Below are 14719 nucleotides of genomic sequence, written 5' to 3'. Positions count from 1 at the left end.
CAAGATGATTTTCTGTCAGAAGCAGCTTTTATGGTCTGACTGCTCATGTCTCTTTTTACAAGGCAGCTAAGTATATTGAATATGTGTGTTTTAACCTTACGAAAATTGTGTAACACCCTTGAGTGTGTTCCCCATCCAGGTGTGATCCTTGACAGGACTGGCCTATCTCCAGGACTTCACATTTTCTTTAGACACTTCTGATGTTCCTGTCATTATCCCAGGTAATTTGGAAGTTTATTCTTCCTCATCAGTGACTGCTCTGCCTATTAGCATGCTATGGCTTCTGCATGTGGTATTCAGGTTCATCCAAACTTGAAAATAAGATGGGCTAATTCGCAAATAAACTTGATGTGCGGTTACACAGAATAGCCATTGTGCACTGTGAATGTTCCTCACCTCCTTGGGCTGGCTTTCAGAAACAAACCAGCCTTTATGTGCATTACCCCTGTATTTGGGTGGAGACTGGATTGAGAGCAGCGCTGGGGAAAAGGTCTTGCAGGTTGATGAGAAGCGCAGCGTGACCTGGCATTGTGCTGGGCTGCATCAAAAGGAGCGTGAGCAGCAGTCGAGGGAGGGGATCCTGCCCCTCTGCTGCGCTCTGGGGAGACACACCACCACCCCCCCCCCCGCAGCCCTGATCCAGCTCTGGGGCAACAGCACAAGAGGGACGGGGAGCTGTTGGAGCGAGTGCAGAGGAGGCCACGGAGATACTGCGAGGGCTGGAGCAGCTCTGCTCTGGAGCCAGGCTGAGAGAGCTGGGCTGGGGCAGCCTGGAGAAGAGAAGGCTCCTGAAGGGGAGACCTGAGAGCAGCTCCAGTGCCTGAAGGGGCTGCAGGAAAGCTGGAGAGGGGCTTGGGACAAGGGCCTGTAGGGACAGGCCAAGGGGAATGGCTTTAACCTGCCAGAGGGGAGACTGAGATGAGCTCTTAGGCAGAAGCTCTTCCCTGTGAGGGTGCTGAGGCGCTGGCACAGGGTGCCCAGAGAAGCTGTGGCTGCCCCATCCCTGGCAGTGTTCAAGGCCAGGTTGGACACAGGGGCTTGGAGCAAGCTGCTCTAGTGGAAGGTATCCCTGCCCGTGGCAGGGGTTGGCATTGAATGAGCCTTAAGGTCCCTTCCAACCCAAACCCGTCTGGAATTCTGTGGTTCTGTGACTGCAGCCGTTCTTCATGGCTACGTTCACCTTCTGGCCGTGACATCGGGAAGCAACTGCCCTCAGACCCTCTCCTTTCGGATCCCATTCCCCATAGGCAGGGTCTGCACCCTCGCTTAGGGGAGGGCTCAGAAATGGCGGCGGGCGCTGAGGGGACGTGCGGCGGGCGGGGCGGGGCGGGGCCTGCGGAGGGCGGAAGGCGGCGGGGCCGGGGTGGGAAGATGGCAGAGCCGGAGCCGCAGCTGCTGCTGGCCGTGGGGCTGATCGGTGAGGGCCCGCCCGGGCCGGGGACGCGCTGGGGCGTGGGGGGCTGCCGGGAGGGCCGGCCCGGGGCCAGGGGTCGGCGGGGGGGTGCTGGTTAGTGGTGGCCCGCCGAGCAGGGCCTGTCCCGGCCGGGCGCTGTCAGCCTGAGGTTGTGCCAAGGGGTGGGGGCTCGGTCTGCCTGTTACAGAGCTAAACCGTGCACAACTCGGGCAAAGTGCCTTGAATTCACTGCTTCTGGGGTTTCTGTGTGAAATAGGAAATAGGAAAAGGGGGAGAGATCATAAATAAGCTGGTCTGGGTGCTTGCTTGTCAATACCTTGCTCATAGGAATGCCTGTTCACACTGCTGGCGCTTACTTGGCCTCATGAAGCAGGTCAAGAGGGGATGTTTATTAACACTTAAAACTCGTAGCACAAGTGCTGCTCTGCAGTTTAAACCGTAGTGGCAGAACTGGATATCTAGGGTCAGGATAAGGTGGAATTTTAATCGAATTCCAGGAAACAAACCTGATTAACCCATCGATTTACTTCCTTGCTGCTGTTTGGCATTCTCACAGTGAACATCTTTCCACCATAGAAAAAGACACCAATGGAGATGCTTTGTGGGTTTGGTGTTATCCGTCCATAACAGCTGAACTGAGGAGTCTGTTGCTGCGAAAGTGCTGCCTTACAGATGAAAACAAATTGCTTCATACCTTTGTATTTGGGCAGTATAAAAGGTCGTGGTTCTACATCACAACTGTGGAAGTTCAAGATTCTCCAGCCTTGAAAAAGGTAGGACTTGGCCAGCTGTTTTTTCAGTAGAGGGAAGGCTTCTGCAGAGCTTCCTCTGGCAGTTTAAACAGTGTTTCCTGTTGTATGCTATGAGGAAGCGAAGGTATTTGAGGTTTTGTGTGCTCACAAATGCAGCTTTTACCCAGCTAACTAATCCACTTGTTTCAGTTTTCACCCAGTCATATACTGGATGGAATTGCAGAAGGATTGAGATACTCATTACCCAGTATAGAGTCTTTGCATTAAAATGGTAATGCTATTCTATGCTATTGTTTCTAATTACTTCGAGTTTCAAGTTCAGCATTTGGTTTCTTTTTTTTTTTCAGAAAAAAAAAACCACCACCCCCAAAAATCTTCTACAAAAGGTCTTTTATACTGTCCAAAAACCTTGTTTGTACAAGACTTAATGGTTTTTTTATTTAAAAGGTTGAGTTGCATAGGTACTTTCTTTGCCACTGCATTGATAACTGGAAGACTACGGATATGCTTTTATCTTCTCTACTTCCCTGTTACGAAGATCATTAAATTCTGTTTATTCAAGGTTCATAGTTCATGCTGTATTGTTTAGTAGGAGGATAATGTGGTAATTTAGCATGCCCACAGCAGAATGTTGCTTGCCTTTCTTCCATGAACCTTAAAGATGTAAAAAAAATTAGTAACACAATGTGTCCGAGTGCTGTCTCAAACAGTGGGAGATGCTATTTGAGTTAGACACGTGAGGCTGGTCATTCCATGCACACTTTTAGCCTTACATTGTGCCTGCCCACAATCAGTGGATTAAGGAGGTTTAAGAGTATTTCTGTTTGTGGGCCTGCAATCCATGGTTTCTTTTTTCCAGTCTCTTTTTAAACGTATTGATGCTGTCTTCCTCCGTGGCCTCCTTTGGCAACAAATTCAGGAAGTTTCCTACTTGCTGTGGGGAAGAGAAATATCTCTCTTCAAAATAATCTTATGAGATTAAAGAAAAGCAACTTTTGGACAGCAGATTAAGCAAAAGATAGTATGTACTAGAGCTGACTCAGTGGAAATGAGTCACATCAGAAACCCCTTAACCAGGCCTTTTCTGCAGTTAATGACTTGGATCTGCTGCTACTGCTCACTTTTGGGTGTTAGTTGAAACACCCTGACAGAGTACTGTAGGAAGCTCAATAATGTGAAAAAGACTGTTGATATGGGGTCATTATATAAGCTCTGTTTTCCTTCGTGTGTGTTTTACCCAGGTGACTCACTTCTCCATTGTTCTGATGGCCAAAGACTTCAACCCAGAGAAATACGCAGCTTTCACTAGGATACTGTGTAGGTCTGTATAAAGCTGTTGTGAGATACTGCTGTGTGCATGTTGAGGTGTTGCTAAAGCGAAAGATTCAGTTGCATTGTGTTGGGTTTGCATTTGGTCTAACAATCTGCTGGTATCTCAGTCCTATAAACTGTGGATCCCATTCTATAGATCCTTGATCTGAGTTTAACTTGAGTTCATGCAGTAAGCATTGGGTTAAAGTCAGATGCCCAGTAGGCTTTAATGTCTTCTGCAGCCACACACCACCACCCACCTACTAGTTTTCTCTGAGAGCATACTTTTACAAAGTATAAACATTTGGGAAGAGGTCACTGTGTAGTCAGAGGTCACCATGTGTACAGTCAGCAGCTTACATCCATTCATAACATCTTCACTAAAGATATTTCTTGTAGCTCCTCTGACCTCCACTGCATCTGGGGATGCTTTTGCTTTTTCTGTAGGAAAATGAGAACCCTCTGCATCTTGAGGTCTGTGGCTTGTGTCTTCCTTCCTCTTCCTACCAGACTGCTGTCTTCCCTTGTCTCCTCACTTTCCTCCATGTCCCCATTCTCATGATCTTTTTCTCTGCATCTTTCTTTGCTTTTCCTTCAGTTCCCAAGCTAGTTGGGTCCTGGCTTTTGATACTGAGAATGTTCCCTGAGATATTGCAGTTAATTAAATGCAGTTGTAAGGTTATTGTATGTATTTGGTATGCTGTCAGGCTTACCAGTCCTGTTAGGGTAAGGAAGAACTGAGGTTGTTGGTTTTCACTGCTACATGAAATACTTACATTCATTGTGGATCACATTTATGCTAATCTATCAGCTAGTACTTCTTTCCAAATCCAGGATGGAATCCTCTAAACATAACTGAGTTTCAGATGTGACACAGCTTTGTGTTAAAGCTTATAAGGGAAATACATAGTTCAGAGCTTCAGTGCTGCTTCTGAAGTACCTTAACATGTAAAGTAGGTTATGTTGTCTCTCTGCTGTCTGTGAGATAGCTAAAAGCACATGGGGCGTATTGGTGTGTGGTTGTTTTGTGTTGGTTTTATTTTATTTTAAATTGGTATCAAGGACATGTTTATATTTTTCTTTGGTCATTTAACAAAGAGTACAGAAGAATGTCTAATGTTAAAAATGGGTCAAGAGTATAAAACTTACCTGGTGACATGGGCTGCATGTACTAATAGGGGTTACTGTAGTAGTTGCTTTTTCATAAAGGAGGTACCTTGCAAGTCTGCAAAGAATCCTGGACACATGCTTACTCCTTTGTCCTGTTTCTATGTTGGTAAATTGTTGGTCCTTTCATCAAATAGAAGCTTAAATGAAAATACAGGAAAGTTTTTTACCCTAAAACACAGACGTGGTTTTGGGTGCCTGTTGTAAGACTTCTAGCTTAGTATTTAAAATCTCAACAGGTGTGCAGAATAAGAATTCTTGGCAATAACATTGCTATTTGTGATACTGTGGTTTGATTTTTATATTCATATATTTGCTGGTACTGATTGCAATCAGAACACTAGACTCTCTTCTTTTCACACAGAATCTACCTGAAGCACGGAAGTCCAGTTAAGATGATGGAGAGTTACATTGCAGTCCTTACAAAGGGCATCTGCCAAAGTGAAGAAAACGGATCTTTCCTCAGCAAGGATTTTGATGCTCGGAAGGCTTATCTCGCTGGTTCCATCAAAGGTTATTTAATACCCAAAGTCTCTCTTCTGATTTCTTTTGTACTATATAAAATACACTCCAGTTTTCATGTGCATTTCAAGTAAATAGTGTCAACAGTATTATCCATGCTGTTGTCATTAAGCTTCTTCAAAAAAACAAATGATAACATCAGCATGTGTGTCTTCTATAAAATATTTTTCCTTCTTTCCTAGATATAGTATCTCAGTTTGGAATGGAAACAGTTATCTTGTATACAGCACTGATGTTAAAGAAGAGAATTGTAGTGTACCATCCTAGAATAGAAGCTATTCAGGAGTTTACCAGGTACTTTATCAATCCCTACCCACCCTCAAAAGTCCAACATATTTGAACCTTCTTTGAGAGAAATGCCCATATTTTAAGGAGAAAAGCTTTCTTAAACCTGTTTATTGGAATAGTGATACATTCCTCTTAAGCATTTAGTCATGTTTTTGTCAGCTCAGAGAAGTTTAACTGTAGAATGCACCATAAGCTCTGCTTGCACTGATAGTAGAAATCTCTTTAATTCATGTATCTACATGCCAAACGAGACCTAACCAGACTAGTTCTTCCTTATGCATTTAATATTATGAAACTATAATGCATACAAATGTGTCAAGTGTCAACCTAATTTCCCCAGGACTTTGCCCGCTTTAGTGTGGCATCGGCAAGACTGGTCAATTCTTCATTCATATGTACATCTAAATGAGGAGGAAGTGGAAGCCTTAAAAGCCTGCACAGGTAGGAAGAATTTATTCATCAAAAAATAAAACTTAATTCAGTTTCTATTTCTGCAAGTTCTTGCACCAGTGCTCTTTGGGTGGGGAAATACAGTTATTTTGCTGCTAATGCTACTGTTCCAAGTTAAACAGCATCATTTTCTTTAGAAAAGGCAAATGGACTAACCCGGTGTGTTAGAAGATGAGTAGTTAATCTGGTGTTTTGTGTTGGATCTGCATCAGTCTACTCCTCATCACAGGTGCAAAGCAGCTTTGAGACTTTTCTGATGTTGAGATCAGAGGGATTGAATGTCTCACTGCTGAACAGAAGCAGCTCACTTTAGATAAGGTACTTTAGTACCCAACTTCTATGTAGAGCCAGTAACTCAATTTTAGGTTTTTTCCTCTTTTTTTCTTTTTTTTTTTTTTTTCCCAGTTTCTAACTCTTTAAGTTCTATATTTTTATTCTGACTGCTGCCAGTGAATTGTCTGGCTCCTGCTCACAGGTAGACTTGACCATCTCTGTAGGAGTTTGATCTGTGTGACACAATGCTGTGTGTGCATAGTACTTAATTTATAATCCAGGAAGAGGCCTTTGGTGTATGCAAAGATTAGCATGACACATAATGTGACAAGTAAGAGGCTTCTCTACACAGAGTAATGAGCAAGAAGACTACTCTTCTTCAGTATTTCATCTGCATTACCAACAGTGCTTGTTTCAGTTCTCAGAACATCTTCCACAGAGAAAAGCTGCTCTAAGTTTGCTCCCCTGGCATGCTATAAATAAGAAGATCTGCTGTGTTCATTCCTCTGTTCCAGTCTAATACTGACTTAGTGACAAGGAGCTCCAGAATTCAGATTCTTTTAAAGAGGAGCTTCAGTGACATTTTCATTTGCAAATGAATAATTTTAATAGCAGGGTAGGGAGAGAATTTAAAATGTCAAATCAATAACCTTTTTATACTGCAATTAGTGTTAGTTCAAGGCAATTTTAGAGGCTGATTTTTAAGCTTCTGCTGGACATGCTTGTTAAATGATTGATAATGTGAAGAGAGCAACCTCCTGGGTCCAATATGTATCATGTCAGATATTCTCAGAACAGACATTAGGACTGTGGTTTTCTGCCATGTTTTGGTTTTGTTTGTGAAGATCCTAATCTTGCCAAAATTCTGCTCCCTAGGTTACATTGCTGGATTCACAGATTCTGAAGTGAACAGTAGACCAGACCTCTACGATGTGTATGTGAATTTGGCAGATAGTGAGATCACCATTTCCCCCCTAGTCAAAGGTTGGTTGCATTTTATAGTTTGGATTTAGAGACCTTTAATTCCAGAGTTGATAGTAATTGCTCAGCCTCACTGCAGGTCAAGGATTCTTGATCCTTCTTCCATCCAGGTTCTGAAAAGTCAACATGTAAGCTTCTGTCTTTCAATTTTATTGACACCCTGGAAGACTGGTGAAAGACTTGGGTTTAAACTTAAACCGGGGAAGTTCAGGTTAGATACAAGGAAGTTCTTTACTGTGAGGGTGGTGAGGCACTGGAATGGGTTGCTCAGAGAAGTGGTAAATGCTCCATCCCTGGTGGTGTTCAAGGACAGGTTGGAAGGAGTCTTGGGTGACATGGTCTAGGGTGAGGCATCCCTGCTCATGGCAGGGGGTTGGACCTAGATGGCCTTAAGGCTCTTTCCAACCCAGAGCATTCTGTGATTCTATGAAATGTACAGTTGAGATTTCAAAACATCCATGTCAGACAGTTACATGGAGGAGACTTTCAGCTGAATGCAGAGACATCACCTGAGTCTTTAGAATTGCGGTGTATTAAATACTTGGAGATTGGGGATGATGTGAAAGCAAAGCTTGTATGTTGCTTGTCACCTTGCTGGTCCTCATCACTTGCTTAGTGCCACTTTAGGTGTAGACAGGTTGCCTATGCTGGCATGGCTGTTGGTACAACAGATTACTGCCTTTACTGCTAGATTTCAAACATCAATCATGAAGAAGACTCCTTACTTTGGCTTGTTATTCATACACATTTCTAGATCCCACAGGAATGGTGATTTTGTGTGAATGTGTGCTTTGTTATTTTCCTTACCCAGAGGCAATGACAATGGGAAAACTTCACAAAGAAATCGGACAACTAATTGTTCAGTCTGCAGAAGACCCAGAGAAGTCAGACAGCCAAGTCATTAAGGTTAATATTGGAATTTTAAATTAAGTTAAATTCCTGTTATTGCTAAATCTTCGTGGAAGGGGGGGAGAGGAGACAGATTGTCCCTGAGAATTAATATCTCCTGCCCTCTGCCTTTGTACAAATGAGCATTTTTATTCTTCATACAAGTTTTTAAGGATGACTTGTTTTATATTACCTCTTTGGTAACCACATTGCTGAATACACTTCAGATATTGTATTGATTCTAAAAGACGTCAATAAAATTAGTTTCCCAGGTTTATTCTACAAAGCATGTCTTTTGCTCAGTACCTTGTCAATAGCATTGTCAATACCTTTGAAAAAAGTCCTACTGAGATACAGCTTCTCAGCTTTAAAGCCTGATTTTTGTGATGTATCCAATATCTAATAGATCATTAGACATTCACAACTGAGCAGCTTAATCAAAAGAGCTCAGTTAGGCCAGTGAGAGGAGCCTGTGGAGAGGCTGAGCCTGTGGGGAGGCTGTGCTCCTTTTATTCAGCATCACACACAGAGCTGTTGCAAGTTTGCCTTAAAATAAATGGGATCTTTATTTAAAATTCACTCTTTATCAGTATTTTATTTTTAATCTGTATGATTTTTTGGGGTTTTGAGGTTTTTTAATACGTGTATGTTAAAACATTAGAATTCCTAACACCATTGCTTGGTTTTCTATTTTTCAAGGAGATTTCTCTGAAGACAAAAGAAATCCTGGCTACTTTAGCCTCGCTTACTGAAGCTTCTGATGGCAATGAAAAACCAACCCTGAACTCTGAGGCTCTGAAACAAAAGCGATTTCCACCAGCTACAGAAAACTTCCTGTTTCATTTAGCAGCTGCTGAACAAATGCTCAAAATCTGATTTTTGATGCACTTCAGTCTTATGGACCAATTCCAAAATACCGTCTTTGCCATACAGCTAGGTATCCCTGATATTTTATATGGAAAAATTAAAGGTGTAAGAGTGAAGTCATATTTACCATGATAATGCAGAATATTGGAGCTTGACTGGGAACATATGGAGGCATATTTGGGAACATTCCTGATGTCATTGTCTTTCCCAAGTATAACTTTATATATATGGCTCCTGTATTTCATATCAGGACATGAGTGTATATACAAGTGACACGGGCCTCTGTGTGTCCAGGCTGTGCCAGACATGATTATAATGGCTGTTTGTCCTGCAGGTTTCAGATGTCAGACAGCTCTGACTGGTCTTCCTGGGGCCTGGAACACAGGCTGCGGGTGTAAATCTAGTGCAGTTTGGATGTGCTGGTCTCTGCCCAGGGGTACACTGAACGTGCAGTTGGGCTGAGTGTTCATTCTGGGCTTCCAGGTATGTGAGCCTATCAGATTCTGCCTTTGCTCTGGACTGCTGCATACCTGGAAATCCCAAATAAATGGATGAGTTCTCTTCTTTCTACTTGAAAGTGTCAAGATGTAAAAAAAGATGCCTGGGAAAATCTGATCTGATCGCCTTAGTATATAAAGGAAGAGGTATTTTAAAGCTCAGGTGGGAGTTGGGCACCTCTTTTGAACTCTTGCCTTAGAGTTTTCTCCCCTTTCACTCCTTCCCATGCCTCTAATGGAGGGAGAAGAGAACAGGATGTAACATGGGGCTTCCTTAGGGGAGGGGATCACAGACAAGCACAGCTTTACAGCTGAAGTCATGTAAGAAATTGGTGTTCTCAGCTGAGAAGATACCTGGCCACTCATCTCTGATCCTTTTGACAGAAAACCAGATGAGTTAAAGCCTAATGGACTAGTGATGTTCAAATGGTTGGGTACCACAAGTAGAACCTCAGCCTCTTAAACTGCTTGAGCTGTAACACAGGTACTATCTGATGGTGCTCTGTGTAGACTAAATCTAGATGGAAACTTTTGAAGTAATAGTGAAAACTGGAAGATAGTTTAGAAGGAATTAAAATTTGCCTACTTGTTTGGTTGTGTAGCCATAACTCAAGAGGTTTTTATTGTTCTTTCATTGAGCAGCCTGAAACTAACTGTTCTGTAATCTTCTGAGAAGAACTTAGAGTCTTTGTAGGGAAATACTGAGCCAAACAATCCGTATTCCTTCAGAAATGGCCACAACAAATGAGTCGATTCTGCAGTAGCACTTTGGTTTAACAATCCTTTTCCTGGCCTTTGTACAGATAGCATGTGGTTTTACATAGAGATTTTTATACTTAGGATTAAAACTTTAGTAATCAATATTTATATTGTTAAATAGCTGGATGTTTGCTATTCTGAAACTGGTAGAACTCCTCACTAACCATGTGCAGCTGGTTTGAAAACAGGGGTGTCTTTTGCTATGTGTGATACGTGAAGAAAATCTGTTTTGGAATGTGATTAAGGAACGTGGCATCCATATAGAAAATGGTGTTATTGCAGTCAGTAAATGAAGTGCTTCAGAATAACCCCCTATTTTCAGGGGTCTAAAATCCTACGTTAAACACTCCCTCTGCAGTTAAAATCCTGAACACAGAAGCACGTGCCTTTTTCCTTCTGAGAAGAATTCTGTAGTCCTTTGGTTACCTGTATGTGCTCTGCAGCTTTTCTTTCTCCAGTTGCTCATTAATGCTTTTTCTTAATGGTTTCTCTAATATTGCTGCTTCTGGTTTGAGACTTTTACAAGAGTTGGAAGAGCAGAACTGCAAAATGATGCTGAAAATTCCAGTCAGGGCTTATTTGGAAGTCTTTAGCCAAGAAAAAGCAGAGTACACTTTCAGTCTTACCACCACCTTGTAACTGTGGAGAAATTCAGTTTCTTAACGGAAAGCCTTCAGGTGTATCATTAAGGTGGTTTGGCTGTTAAGAGACAACCACAAAAAGCAGAGAAGCTCAGTTACAGACTAAACGTTGAATGCCTGGTTTGCTTTCTGGTTTGGAAACGTTCCAGTTGAAAATCTCTGGTTTATGGTAGATCTGTTGTGTGTGAAACCAATGAAATATGATTTTGCACTTAAGGAACTGGACTCAGAGCATGCTCATGCCTATTAAAAGAACCCTGAATAATCTATCCTTTAATTTATGTAAATTTATTCTTGGATAGCTGTGAGCACTGAGTCACAGGCCTCAGCTCTTAGTTTGGCAATACTGGGGTCAAGCTACAGCTTGATGTTAAGGAGGTTGGAAATGGACTACTACATGTTCAACCAGTTTTGTCATCTGTGTTTTTTTGTTCTGTGTTTTCTTAATGACTTTTGACACTGTTTCCTCTCAGAAAGTTTTAGAATAGGAAAATCTGAAGGGTCAGGAGAGGGAAGGATTTCTACTTATTTCTCACTTCCCTTTCCCCAGGATGTGTCCAACGAGACTGTGTGCAGTTGCTGGTTTTGCAGTCAGATGACACAGATGACATCCTTTCTTCTTCCTCCTTGAAGCAGAGACTGTGTAAAATGAAGTTTTCATTCATACCTTCATGTTCTACTGCCTTTCTGTTCCCGATAAATACAAAATAGTGAATAATGGTTCCTGTCGACCTGCTGTGAGACACGCCTCCAAAAGGGGTGTATAATAGTTGAAAGCCTTGAATTCAAGTGAAAATTGTGGCACTGCTCCTTCCTCAGCTGAGGCAAAAGGTGCTCCCTGAGCACTGCCTCACTCTCTGCCCACATGAACCAGCTCTTGTGCTAGCTGGAGTATAACTTCACTATGCTTGCAGACATTGGAAGGTAGATGGTGAACAAGGCAAAGGCTTGCCATGGGGAGCAGCATAAACAGTCATAGAACTACTGAAAGCTGCTTCTGCTTTCAGCCTCTGCCTGCTGCCAAGAGAGCTAATGAGGATTTGTCACTAGTGTGTTGTGAGGTGATATTTGAAGCAGCTTCATTGCTAGATAAAAATCAAAGCTCTGTGTGGGAACTCCACAGCTGCCTCACATTGCCTTACACCTCTCCCTTGGCAGCAGCTGGACTTAGAGGGATCTTTGGTCAGGTGAGGTCATTCCTTGTAGCTGCCAAATGATGTGAGACTCCAAAGCCTGGGCAACAGCTGCTTCCTGAGCCGTGCTGTGCAGCCTGTAGCATGTTGTTCCCTATCTGATGGGGAAGGAGCTGCAGTGCAGGACTCCCTGCCTGCCTCCCTCCCTCCTTCCTTCCTTCCTCCACCCCTATGGCTCACAGGGAAGAACAGCATGGCTGTGTTAGAGGCTTGGGGCTAACACAGCTCCAGCTGGGGAAATGCTTTGATCTGGTTATTTCCTAACATGGGAGTAGCTGATCTTATTATATTAAAGCTCCATTAAAGAGACATGGAAGCCTCATGTCATATTCCTCAATTTCAAGATGACAAGCTGAGCAGGTAGGGAAGTGTTAGCACACTGTGCTGTTCTGAGGCATGTTTTCCTAGAGGCTGAAATCATCTACTGTAGTTTACCACACCTTAAACTGGTTCCACCACCAGTGCACTGTCACTTAACACAGCTGTGGTGCTAAAAGCAGGAGACAGCCCTGCCTCGGGCATGCATGCTGTTAACCTGTTCCATGTTACAAAGGGAAGGTTTTCCTGTAGGTGCTGACTCTCAAGTCCTTCAAACAGGATGCTCTGCTACTTGTCCCAGTCTTGTTCTCCTCACTGCATTACCAGTAAATCTGGACAAGTCTCTTCCTAGTCTCACAATGGCTCTATTTCAGGACTGAGTGTGTCAGGGCCTTTTTAGCAATGTATTTTCCCTGCCCTGATTTGGGAAGCAGCTGAATCACCCAGGCTGCCAATTTAAGTGGCAGGTGCCTGCCCTCCTCTTCTGGAAAATTCTGGTTAGGGCAATAGAGAGAAGGGGAAAGCAAAGAGAGATTTAATAACCCGGAGGGAGCTGTGTTTAATGTGGCAAGTTTCAACTGGGGTGTTCAGTAAGAAGCCAGCAGTTTGCTAATGGGCAGCTGTAATAACAGCCACTGTTACCAGCCCTGCTCCATCAGCCTTACTCACAGAGCTGTAATGACATCAGTTTGCTTAAAACATCCAAGTCTGGTGCCAGAGAATTTATGGCTTGTCTGGTTGCCAGGACAACTCAACGTTATGGATGTGTTATCTCTCATTTGTTGGCTTTGCTCTAATGTCGAGGTTTGGGTTGTTTTGTTGTTTTCTTTGTTGTTTGTTCCCACGGTGGCTCATGGAACTGGTATTTACTTTAGCTGCTCTTAAATCACGATTAAAAAGGAGTGGGAGAGGTGCAGGTCTTCATTGCACTGCCATTTAATGTCTGCTGAGAGTGGAATGAGACCCCAGCTGAGGTTCTTCTGGTAGGTTATTGGAATAGGACTTATAGACAAATGGGGGTTTGGAGCATTTAACTGTAGGATGTTAATGGTGCCACTGTTACTAAAGATTTGGAAGGAGACAAACACTTCATTGAGAGCAGCAGGTTGAGACTGTAACCCTGTTCCAGCTGACCCTAAGCTATCCAAAGAAAAAGCAGGACAAGCCTCCTCCTTCCTAGTGACCTCCCAGCTCAGGAGAGCAGAGGCTGATGTGATCTTCCCTGCTTGTGTCTCCTTTGGCTGCTGTTGCAGATGTGTGTATCCACGCTGTCCTCCTGGAACAGCTTCACAGCATGCTCCCCTCAGGTTCCAGGTCCTTAGGATGTGCTGCTACTTCCTTGTCCCCTCCCCTCATCTGGCAGTATGTTGTTAGAGGAAGGCTCAGAAAAGGCAGAACTCAAACAAGAAGCTAAACTCAACCCCTACTTCCTGCTTTTGTTCAGTGCCAAAAGCACAGCAGGAACTGTTTTCCTGCAAAAGACCTGCTGTTTTGCCTTACTTTGCTGCAGGCTGTTGTCTTCCTGTAGGGATGGAGTAGATCAGGAAACACTGGTTCTCTCATATTGTAAAAAGAAATGTTAATGCTCCAGCAACAGGAGAGCACTGACCTGTGTGTTGTGCTAAAGGAAGTTAAATTACGGCAGACTTTTTGTAAGTGTAAAATTACTGCTGTGAAAGTGATTATTACGTTACTTGGTGCGTATTTATCCTTGTCACACACAGCTGCAGCAGCACCTCACATCTTAACATCAGTTATCACAGAGCCATGTCTCCTGTGACCTCTGCCTACACTTATCACAACCACAGGCTCTCCTACCACACTTGTCCACGTTATTGCCCCAGGAGGTGGTTTGATCTCGAGTCTGTGGCAGGTCAGCAAAACCACATGAAAGCAGCTGTACTGGGCCAGACAAAGATCTGTTTGGCCAAATATCATATCCCGATGGCCATCAAAACAAGACACAAGAAGAAAGTGACAACACACAAATAAATTATTTGCCCCACTCACCAGCAGTGTGGAACTTAACAACCTTCTTTTGCTGGTCTAGTGTCCATGGATTTAGTATTCCTCAATGGATTCCCTTTGATGGAAATGCCCATTCTCTTACATTCATGTCAGCTTTTAGTATCTGTAATGCCCTTTGATAAGAACTTCGAAGTTCAACTACATGTTGAGCTTTCTGCACTACCCCTAATCCACTGAATCACAGACTGGTTTAACCGACCTTAAAGCTCATCCAGCTCCAACCCCCTGCCACGGGCAGGGACACCTTCCACTAGGGCAGCTTGCTCCGAGCCTCTGTGTCCAACCTGGCCTTGAACACTGCCAGGGATGGGGCAGCCACAGCTTCTCTGGGCACCCTGTGCCAGTGCCTCAGCACCCTCATAGGTATTAG

At 43.4% G+C, this 14719-nt stretch overlaps 1 protein-coding gene across 1 annotated transcript; it reads left to right on the top strand.

Moving 5' to 3' along the window:
- The first annotated feature begins 1348 nt into the window (after positions 1 to 1348).
- On the top strand, positions 1349 to 11079 carry DENND10 (DENN domain containing 10). Its single transcript, XM_062635304.1, has 9 exons — positions 1349 to 1417; positions 1991 to 2187; positions 3408 to 3487; positions 5009 to 5157; positions 5349 to 5460; positions 5795 to 5895; positions 7054 to 7161; positions 7970 to 8064; positions 8746 to 11079. Exons 1-9 carry the CDS (start codon positions 1372 to 1374, stop codon positions 8920 to 8922), a joined length of 1065 nt encoding a protein of 354 aa, XP_062491288.1. The 5' UTR covers positions 1349 to 1371; the 3' UTR covers positions 8923 to 11079.
- The last annotated feature ends 3640 nt before the right edge of the window (positions 11080 to 14719 follow it).

Source organism: Pezoporus occidentalis, unplaced genomic scaffold (genome assembly GCF_034315485.1).
Source record: "Pezoporus occidentalis ecotype Australia unplaced genomic scaffold, CSIRO_AGI_Poc_V1 ctg45, whole genome shotgun sequence".
Classification (NCBI taxonomy): domain Eukaryota; kingdom Metazoa; phylum Chordata; class Aves; order Psittaciformes; family Psittacidae; genus Pezoporus; species Pezoporus occidentalis.
Note: the sequence above shows the minus strand (reverse complement) of the source record. Positions and strands in the feature narration are given on the sequence as shown.

Excerpts from the sequence above, each read along its gene's own strand:
- DENND10 (XM_062635304.1), top strand. The coding sequence starts at position 1,372 with ATGGCAGAGCCGGAGCCGCAGCTGCTGCTGGCCGTGGGGCTGATCG. Across the intron at positions 2,188-3,407 it reads ATTCTCCAGCCTTGAAAAAG|GTGACTCACTTCTCCATTGT; the intron begins GTAGGACTTGGC and ends TGTTTTACCCAG. Across the intron at positions 5,896-7,053 it reads AGCCTTAAAAGCCTGCACAG|GTTACATTGCTGGATTCACA; the intron begins GTAGGAAGAATT and ends TCTGCTCCCTAG.